At 42.8% G+C, this 11,027-nt stretch overlaps 1 protein-coding gene across 1 annotated transcript in view; it reads left to right on the forward strand.

Annotated features, from left to right (window-relative positions):
- atrip (ATR interacting protein) overlaps positions 1-6,631 on the forward strand; it is a 117,339-nt gene extending 110,708 nt beyond the window's left edge. Inside the window, exons 17-18 of the mRNA XM_083661634.1 lie at positions 348-518; positions 6,231-6,631. Of these exons, the coding sequence (XP_083517760.1) occupies positions 348-518; positions 6,231-6,295 (236 nt within the window). The 3' untranslated portion in view covers positions 6,296-6,631. The remainder of the gene's footprint in view (positions 1-347; positions 519-6,230) is intronic.
- The last annotated feature ends 4,396 nt before the right edge of the window (positions 6,632-11,027 follow it).

Raw genomic sequence — 11,027 nt, forward strand, 5'->3', positions numbered from 1 at the left:
GTTACCACTAGCAGTAGCCATGTTAGCTTCTCCGGTATCTGTAATGCAGCACTATCTGAGTTCTCATCAGGTACGTACGCGGAGAGTCATTACCACACTTGTCTCTCCTCAGCCTGTTTTTCCCCATGCTATAACACTGTACATGAGGCTTTTTCAACAAAGGTGAATGTTTTTTAAGTATGAAAAAGTAGAAGTATAGCGGAGCTCCCAAACACACATCTGCCTACATGCCTGATGCAACCGGAATTCCAATATTCATATTATTATTAATATAATAATATTGTATATCAATAATACGATTGTAATTTGAATATCCTGGATATAAAGTGAATTCCCCCCTCCCCCAGGTGGTGGTGCCGGGCCCTCCCTCCTCAGAGAGACACTCGTGCTGCATCACTTCCTGCTCCTGCAGCACGCCGGTTTCTCCTCCGCCTGTCGCCCCCTGCTGGCCATGTTAGACCAGCTGATCCCTGCTGTGAGGGATGCACTGAGGGGGCGTGGCCTCAGCCAGAGCGAAGGTACACACACACACCTGTTTTCGAAACCGGTCCCTATTACAGAAATAGTGCACTATACAGTATAGTGTGTTGGCCATTTTTTTTTACTAGTGTCCGAACTCCAAATTCTCAACTGTTAATTTGAGTCACTTTTGAGTCAAATGCACTGCAATTCTAGTGAGCATAATCTACCACACAGTGTTTACCAAAGGAGAAGAAGAGTGAGGTAGTGCCTGAAACTGGTTTGATCGTTCCCCATATACATGGGGAATAGTGAATGAGTGAACCATTCTGGATATGGCTACCACACACACTGAAGGGGTGTGGCCTCAACCCTTGTGCGTTAGGGCTGCACGATATGAGGAAAAGCTGCGATGTGCGATAACACTGTTCAATATTGCGATGACGATATGACCTGCGATAAATAAATAAATGCTATAAACAAAAATATTAATCGGTAGGGGTGCTCCAATCCGGCTAAGCCACGATCCGATCCGATTCCGATTCCTGGGGTCACGATCCGATTCCAGAATCAATTCTCGATTCCAGAATCTAGAATCGATTCTCAATTATGTAGTTTTATGTTGCAATAACACACAAAGGTAAATCTAAGACAAAAAAAAAGACAAATGTATTAATGCTGAACTTCAAATTCAACTTCTGAAGTATTACAGTGAGCGCCTAAATTCATTTTGCAATATGAGTGTGTTAATTTAAGCATACGTATCAGTGAGTGGCACGGGATTCTCAAAGCCTGTGTTGAGGGTCATATGAACAAAAATGCACTCTTGAAGCTAAAAAAAAATTCAAAACCAACAAGTTAATTATTTACATTTTTACTTCAATGTAGAACTTCTTACACATGAGATTACTTTGAGCCTTTTAGTCATAACGATTATTGAAAGATATTCCATATTCCAGACTGAAATGTTATAACAGAAGTGGAGTATTGGCCAGAATGACATGAACATTTGGACACTTATTCAGCCGGTATCTTGCATGTTGCGTTCAGGTGCACTGTTTTTTGTTTGTTTTTTGCGATAACACGTGACTTTTGCGATGTGTTCATTGGCGCGTCTCATTTCGTTGGGTTTTGGTGAGTGCGCAGATGACTGAGGCTAGGTGTTGATTATGCAGCTATAGTTAGCTGCTGTTGGTTTGATAAAGGAAGCAAAGACTGTTTAAACCATAGATGTGTAATGTTATTCGGATAGCTGCTATAGATGGTCTATCTAACAGATAGCATAACGTTAGCAAGATTGTCAAGTATGAAGATATTAACGACTTAGCGCGTGAGCTAACGTTAGCGTTAGCTAACGCGATGTAGATACTAATTTGATACCATTCATGACAGCCAGCTACCCATAACCAGAACTACTGTCTGCTGCAGCTTTATCTCCTGTGTACAAATCCACGCCCTGACATATTTTACTTCCATCTGTTTATGTTACTCTTGGCTCTGAGCAGAGAAAGGGATTCTTCCGCAAACGCGTGCATAACATGGTTTATTTTCCATTGATGCCATTGGTTCCACTCAGTGTTGCCTTCAAATACCCCCCAAAAACGACACGTTATTCACAATAAGCATTGCTGTGCTAAGCTGTGGTCATGTTTCTGAGGGGTTTTGAACGCAACACTGAAAATATTTTATCGAAATTACAGCTCATAAATTTATCATCGTTATCGTGGCCGTTTTTTCCGTGAAATTTTTCGACATCGTTTTATCGCCCAGCCCTAACACATCATGTTAGTGTCGCTGTGCCACAATTTGGCATTGAACATTCACTTATTGGGGAGGCTTATAGCCTATCAAGGTCATTAGCCTCTGGGGCTCCCCGGACTAGGTCTGAGGATCAGAAACCGGATAATCCATTGAAGTTGTCCGTTATTTTCATGTCCTAAAGTAACTAGTAACTAGCCCAGTTACTATTTTAGTAACTGTAACTGAGTTACTAAATTTGAAAAGTAATTAGTTAGATTACTAGTTACTGCAAGAAGTAGTTCAGTGACAGTAACTAGTTACTTAGTAACTAGTTACTCCCAACACTGGCTGGGAGTCATCCTGTTTTTATTGTTGTTTCACCCAACTGTGGAATGTCTGTTGGTGAGCTCCATTTGTTTGTGGGGGAAGTCCCAAAATGTTCATCTCTTGTTGAAACTGGTCAGAATAGTGTCTCCCTCTTACAGGGCCCTACAGCAAGAAACATCACATGACTGTTGAGCTCCATAGGAGATTGAAAATGCTCTTCCCACCCTTGAAGCGGCATACCAGGTCTCAAAATCCCCCGAAGATTATAATAAGATACTGAGGCTAAAATATGAATATAACTGCATCCTGGGTGGTCAAATAAAAACTCCTTTTAAAATTGAGACAAAAGCAATTGTTAATGTTAATAAGCCACCAGCCAAATTTGAATGATGATGAACGTCGCAAAGTATATAAATTTAGGTTTGACAGTCAAGAGAAAAGTCATGAGAATCCATTAGAATTTTTCACCCTACATCTGCCGCGGATGGTGTGGGCGTGTCCACAATCCTCAAGCCGCGAGAGGAGGGGAGGGGGCCAGAGAGTAACTACGACTTGCAAGTAATGGATGCGGCAAGCTCAATCGGTGTTGTGCAACCTTACATGTTTGGGCCACCAGAGCCCACATGTAATCCAGATGAAGAGGACACAGCCCCCCCCCCCCGAGAATCCTCGTTCCTCTCAACCTGCGACTGGGCTGTCACACTTGTGCTACTTGTGCAGTAGTCACAGGCCCCAATTGTGTGTCGCTTAATTTTACACAGCAGAGTGAGACAAAGAGGAGGAGGAGGAGCGGAGCGCACAGATGCTCACACACACACACACACACACACACACACACTCACACTGTGATGTCTTAGTCTGCCACTCTACATTATCTCCCCCTCTCTCTCTCTCTCTCTCTCCATGTCTGTATTTTGATAGGCTATGGTAGCGTACGCGTGTGTGAGAGAGGGGGAGAGAGACAGAGAGCTGCCATGGCTGTCTTTAGAGTTTAGGCAACAGTCTCACACAGACAATTGTAAAATAGCAACGTTTTGGACCAACGAGTTAGAGCCTGTCCGCAGCCAGCCTTTGTGTTGACGCAATGCGTAGTTAGCTAGCTGCAAAAAGGTGTGGGGACCACTAGAACTCTGTAAGAGAGATGGAGGCAGAATGAGCGGGTTGCACGCGTGTACAAAGGTTTTATAGAACGGACCGAGCTTATGACGTGATAAGATTTTTCATTTGAGCACGTCGGGCACTGCTCTTTTCAATGCGGAAGTGGAAATCCAGCCCTTTATTATTTAAAGCGATTTTGGGGGTTTGGGTTGAAACTAATGTCTCCTACTTTCTGAGGCACCCAATTACCGTACTCACATAAGACCCTAACATAGTTAGAAGGTTTTTGTGGATTTTGGTTCCCAGGGACTTTAACATTTCAAAAAACTATATTTCACAAAATGAATTAACATTTCACAAAACACATTAACTCATTGAGTGCCAGCCACTTTTGGAGAACGGACGCTCCCAGTGCCAGAGTTTCAGAGCTTTTTTCAGTGATTTCTCGAGGCCCACAGAATATTGTGTGATATTACTATGTAAACACTGAACACGCAAAAAGAACGATGAGACTCTTTTCTATCATCAGCAAAAACAGGTTTATTGATATCATTTTCCGTTCTTTAGTTATCAGCCGGAGAAGATAGCTTGATTTAACCAAAAAGAGCAGTTTTTTTCTAGAAGCTGAGATAATGGCCCTTTTGTGAAATTAAACATTTCAAACACATCACTGACTCTGAAGCTAATTTTCTGATGTAGTCACACCTCAAAAATAATTTCCTTCAATAAAACAGTGAAGGCCAGAGAATTTTGTTTGGCAGAATAATATGTTTAGCTGCAACCAGCAGCGCTGGCCCCTGCGTGCGCTGCTGGTTGCAGCTTCTTGCTGGTCTTGATTTGCTGCTGGTGGGCATCGGATATTCTGGCTTGCGTTTGCCAATCCTGTCCTGCTGTCTGGGTCTGTCTGGGTGTTGTGTGCTGCTCTGCGTGCCCCCCCCCCTCCCACCCCTCAACTGCACACTCCTCCTCCATATGGGAGTGTCTGGTGGCTCTCTGCTGAGTTTGCTGTGCACAGTGAAGGGTGCGCGACATCCAGCTTTTTTACAGCGTTCCGCGTGTGTTTGTCACCGGCTCCTATGCTTCCAGTTGAGAATAATAACAACTCCACGGCTGATCATGCGGATGGGCTGTCGCAGCGGGCATGGAGGAGCTCAATTGTGGGAGCAGATTGGCTGCTGCAGGCACATCTAACGTTAAAACGCTTCATGCATATCGATGCATACGGATGCGATGCGATTTCCGTTTCCCCAACGACTTATTCTCTGTTTTTCTCTGCCTTTCTGTTAACCTGGAGAGCACTGTCGCCACCTAAGGGTTCTGTAAAATAGGTTATAGACCTCCAATAGCTACAATAGTTGTACAGGAGATGCGGAATGCTTTGATCGACGTCCCACCGTCAAAAAACGCATTGGACGACGAAAGACGTCCTTGGCACTCTACGTCACTATTTAATTGGACGTCGAAAGACGTCCATGACTCCAATGAGTTAACATTTAACACATTCACTGCCAACAGTTTTTTTTTTACTGTAGGTAGCTTCTGCCAAGGTTTTTTTTTGAGGATTCTGGCTCATCTTTCAAGAGCCGAGGATTCTTTTCTGTTAGGATTTTGTGAACACAAAATATCTCAAAAGAACTAATAGAATGTGTGCTTTCTCTGTCTAAAAGAGTTAGTTTGTAGAGTTAGTAGTTATGTAGGCATTAGCAGTTGAATACAGCATGGTTTCAGCGTCTGAAAATGAAAGGTGAGAAAAATGCCTTTTTGTGACATTCGATAGAACAGTTACTTTAACCATTTATTTTTGGCATCAGTAAGACGGCAGACATCTAAACAATAGTTTTGAACAGTAATTTCCTCCATAACAGCAGGAAACCCCCCTCTCCTTCAAACTCCTCCCTCCGTGTGTGTTCTCCTCCTCCCTCCGTGGCTGCAGCGGGCATGTCACAAGCGAGTTTCTGTTGTCTGTGCTGCCTGGCTGCCCCTCGTCGGGCGAGTCTGGATGGGCTCGCTCGTTTCTTGGGGTTTCGGTTGAGAGCTTTGATGAAGCTTTTGCGATTCTGGGCTTTATGCTGCGTGTTTCAAAGTGTGTTCCACCCAGTCTATTTTTGGAACCCCCCACCGTTGTGCGCCACCGTTGTGCTCCAGCGCGAAAGCGTTTTCGCCTACAGTATGAGAATGGCTTCCTCACGCTTTTCCCTGCAGTTTTGGCTCGGCTTTCAATAGTCTGGAGAACACTGTCGCCACTTAGTGGGTCGGTGGAATGGGTTGTACACGTTCGGTGGCTCCCATATTTATATAGGAGATGTAAAAGGGTTAGATCAACGTCCCACCGTCAAATTTTTTTTTTTTTTTTTTTTGACGAGTTGACTCGCCATTGGCAGTCAACCGTTGGTTTCTGCTTGACGAGTTGACTCGCCAACGGCAGTGAACGTGTTAAATAAATATTAAGATTTCAAAAAACAATTTCACAAAATAAATTAACATTTCACAAAACACAATGAACAAAACAAATTAACATTTCACAAAACACAATTAACAAAACAAATTAGCATTTCAATCAACATGAACATTTCACTAAACGTTGTTTTTTCCCTCTTTGTCTGCAGAGCTGGCTCTGGAGGAGATCTGCCGCTCTGTGGCCGACGACATGGACCCAGATGCCAGCTCCTGATTGATTGGCCGCCACTCCACCAATCAGGCCGCAGAGTGGGGCAGGAGATCCTGATGGCATCATCAACATGACTAATGATCAATAATCAGAAAAGACTCTTCTCTTGTTTCTGAGACAAACTGATAGCAGAGACATTTGTGAGACTAACCTCATCGCAGGACATCACCGTGAGAAGGATGACAGCATCACAGGACATCACTGAGAATAATGACATAATTGCAGGACGTCACAGTCCTCTGAAGTTTGTGTCTGAAAGATCAGATCAAAGAAATGTAATGTAAATACTCAGGAATATTGTTAGTACTACATGAATACTGCATTAGTAGTACATGAATTAATGAGTTAGTGACGTTGTATGAGAGGTTTTCATGCAGTTGACTGCTCGTTGTGAAACTTACTGACTGAAGTTTGTAGTAAACACTGCATGTGAAAACTGTTAATGAGTTTTTGTGTTGAATTATGTCCATACATGCAGGGGTTAAAGTGGGCCAGAACTGCGTTCCGACACCTTAAAGATACAAAATGTAGGATTTAGCATTAGCATTATATTATTACCGGTATAGCCAGGGGCGCCGCCAGGGATGGGGCCCCATGAAAGTATCTCAGTCCGGGCCCCAGCACCCGAAAGTTTTTTGGGCCGTTTGAAGCCCGATTTAGTGGAATATTTAATTTTAAATTAACATTAGGATTACACCGTGTTTTTTGTTTGAACATTTTTTAATGAGAATGGCGAATATCTGTACATTACAGTACTATTACAAATACCGTTACAGTATTATGTCAGACACCATCTCTTTTCTATGACGAACAAAATACAAACATCAACACCATGTGATGGATAAAGGGGGACAAAAACAAAACCACAATAACGACAACTGAAAAACACAAAAAACCTCAGTGTACGATATATGGATTGAACGATACAACAATACTAGTAATAACAGTAATAATAACAGAGAAAATAAGAATAAAGAAAATATTGTTACATAAAGCCCCCAGGCCTCAACCCACCCACCCCAAAAAACGTGGATCCAACAACAGAGAAACTTAAAAAATAAAGTAGTGTTCAACATTATTTCGTGTTTTTTTCCAGGTGCTGAATGAGAGGTTGCCAGATGGAGTCAAATAGATCTACTTGATCCTTTCTGATATACAGTATCTAATCCTCTCCACTTCAAGGGTACTGACAAGATCAGCAAGCCACATTTTCACGTTAGGACTGTCCTTACCCTTCCATAACATCAGTAAACATTTATTTGCAGACATGAGGCAATATTTAACAAATCGTCTGTGAGCTAATGAGAGATTATTTAAGTTCTCAGAAATATTAAAAAATAATAGTTTGAGAGTCTGGTTCAATTGTTGAGTAAAGAAAAAAAAAACATCGCATGGATGCATAACTGGGACGTATCCTCAGTGATGTACCCTGGGGTCATAGGATGTTTCGGGTCTCGCAACATCATACACCCTCGCCCAGGTGACCCAGCCGGGGCTGGCCAAGCCCCAACTTACGTCCCAGTAGCTACCCACAGTCAGCCCTATAGGGAGGGTCGAAGGTGGTCATGCGGTTAGGGCCACTCAATCCGCTGCTCCGGAACTACTCTGCCGGGACCGGGGGAGGGGGAGGGCTCTGGTACGTAGAGGGACCGGGCTCTGTGGGTTGCCACCCGGCCGGGTTCCTCCCTCGTCTAACCAGGTCTAGGACCTGTGCGCTGCACCAGACTCCCCCGCTCCAAACATCTCATTCCGAGGTGATGGTATCTTAGTGGACACCATGCAGTACCAGTACTTGGTGGCACTGCAGTCTCCACTTGCGGCTTGAATGGCCCTCCTAAAAGGCCTCTCGTGGGTTGTTGGGCTTCTTCCTCACGGAAGACGCAGGCTGGGGAGCTAACCCATACTGCTACCCGGGTGCCGTCCCTGTTCCGGCTGTCAACTGACTCTCCAGTAGTCACTAGTCTTTCCTGGTTGTCACGTAGTCTATTCCTATGAGTCACTGGCTAGGCCAGGCTAACTAATAAAGAAAAAAAACATCGCATGGATGCATAACTGGGACGTATCCTCAGTGATGTACCCTGGGGTCATAGGATGTTTCGGGTCTCGCAACATCATACACCCTCGCCCAGGTGACCCAGCCGGGGCTGGCCAAGCCCCAACTTACGTCCCAGTAGCTACCCACAGTCAGCCCTATAGGGAGGGTCGAAGGTGGTCATGCGGTCAGGTCAGTCAAGAACTTGAGAGATAATATCGAAAACGTTACACCAATATGTTTTAATCTTAGGACATTGTATGTAGCTGTGTGCAAGAGTGGCATTATCATCTTGACACTTATCGCATATAGGAGAAACTGAGGGGAACCGTTTATTGAGCTTTTCTTTGGAAAAGTGCAATCTATGTACTATTTTGAATTGCATAAGGCAATGTCTAGAATTTATGGAGCATCCATGAATTTGGCTTAGGCTATCACTCCACTGTTCCTCTGTAATAAGGATATTCAGATCTCTTTCCCAATTCTAGGATTACACTGTTATGTCATTATTCAGTATTTACCATCAATATTTACAGTCCTCCTTTTCTCACTCACCTCCATCTAACCACCCTGCCCTGTTGAAGCATCATACCCCCCCCCCCCCCCCCCTGCTCTGAATACACCAGAGTGAACAAAGAAATGCTATCACTAAACTAATGACTAGAAAGAATACTGATACACATATGGAGTACAGGAGTCTGTTATTAGGATGAGACTGCAGTGATGTCATTATTCAGTCTTGATATCAATGTTTTCTCACTCACCATGTCACCTCTCCCTCATCATCATCATCATGCTATAAGAAATGTGTTGAAGGCCATCTTTTACAGTCTGTAATTTTAATGGTAAAGTTTTTGAATAGAAACTTTTCTTAACATCAACAAATAACTTAAAATATAACTTAAATATACGTTGACCTCTTCATTAAAAATAAATTAACATCATCTACAGAATGATATAACAAACAAAAGAATAAAATCAGCAGCACGTTTTTGAACAAAGTTGGCCATGCCATAACATAACAGGACTTCACAACACAGCTGCTTTTAACCCTTGTACCCTGCTAACCCGCTAACCCTTAACCGTCTGCTGGTCCATGTACATGGACCTTGATATTAATTCTTATTTTTGATAGTCTTAATTAATTATTTTTTTATTTTTTATTGATTCTTATCCATTGGTAACTTCATCTCTCATACCTCATATCAACATTTCATGCTTACTGAATTTTAACCCCTCAAATGCCAGTTTACTGTATTTACTGTACAATAAAATTTTCAGTAGAAAACACAAAATATATATTTTTTCCCTTCCCATGAATGCCACCTGGTGGCGGGGTGGTGGGATTATCATAGCTGTGGATTGACCACATATTTGGCGGAGGAATTACTTTATTCCAGCTTCCATCTTTTGAGAGTTGCAAATTTGCATTTTTTTTAACTTTCATGGATCTTGATATTAGTACTTGTTTTTTATATTTATAAGTAAGTATTTTCTTATTTTTTATCGATCCATATCCGTTCCTGATTCCATTCCTCCCACCTCATATGCGTAGTTGAACATCCGGCTCAAAACACACGCTTGAACGACACCATTCAGGCCATGAGCGAGGGAGCACAGAACTGGCCTCCATGGATGACGCTCTGACCGCCTCCGCCGCCCAAGGCGCTCCTTCGTGGGCATCGGATGTTACTGTGGCCCGCTGCGCCTCGCCGCTTTTGCGTGTCTCAACGCGGAAGTCATTGAAACCTCTTAGAACGGCATGGATCGCGACAAGATTACACATTTTGACGCCGATTCCAGAAATGCTCGTCACGAGTCTCTACAACGAACGGGCGCGGAGATACGATGTAGTTTCAAATAAGGTAAGTTTTACAAAAAAAACATGAAACTGCCCATTTTCGACTTCCAGCTAGTTTTCACAAGAAACACAAATGAGCTTCATCCTATGGAATCAAATAAGGGCCAAGCTTCAAATCATTAGTTTGCACCGGAAAATCCGCGTTCCCAGGTCATATGACCATGTTTCCATGATTGATAACTGCAGGGTATATTTCATGTAAATCTCCATGTAATTGGTTGCTGTGCTGTGCTGTGTGATGTGCTGGGGAAATAGGGGGGGGGGGGGCAAACACAATAGAAACTACAAATTTGATGTCTTGAGTCGAACTGAGAGGTGTAAGATCAGAAAAATAATTATTTTTGGGGAAAGTGGCTGGGAGTCGATTTTTTTTGTTTGTTTTTTTGCAAAATTAACATTGAAGTCAATGGGAAAACTATGCAATGGATTTTGAAGCCTTGTAACTCAACCAAATGTTCAATCAACCCCAAGGTTAGATATTAAGGTCAAATTTCAAGGTATTTGGTTCAGGATGCCCGCTGAAAAAAATGAAATACATTCATTTTGTAAGAATTTCCTGGAGGTCTCAAAAAGGCGGTTTTAATGGAAGGCAATGACCGTGCAGCCGGTCCTTAGCAGACAATTAAGGATTATTTGAGTTTCTGGGTGCCAGGACGATGTTTTTCTAGTTTTTTCAACGTGAATTACCATAATAAACCATAAAAAAAACCTGTGCTTAATCTTACACCTTTCGCTCCAGGATTTTCCAAATTACACTTACGCGATTATTGCTTCGCACCGGCTAGGTGGACCAGCTCTGTGCACATGCTTTTGTATATAATTGTACATAAAAACAATAAAAT

Source organism: Poromitra crassiceps, assembly GCF_964638095.1.
Source record: "Poromitra crassiceps genome assembly, chromosome: 27".
Classification (NCBI taxonomy): domain Eukaryota; kingdom Metazoa; phylum Chordata; class Actinopteri; order Beryciformes; family Melamphaidae; genus Poromitra; species Poromitra crassiceps.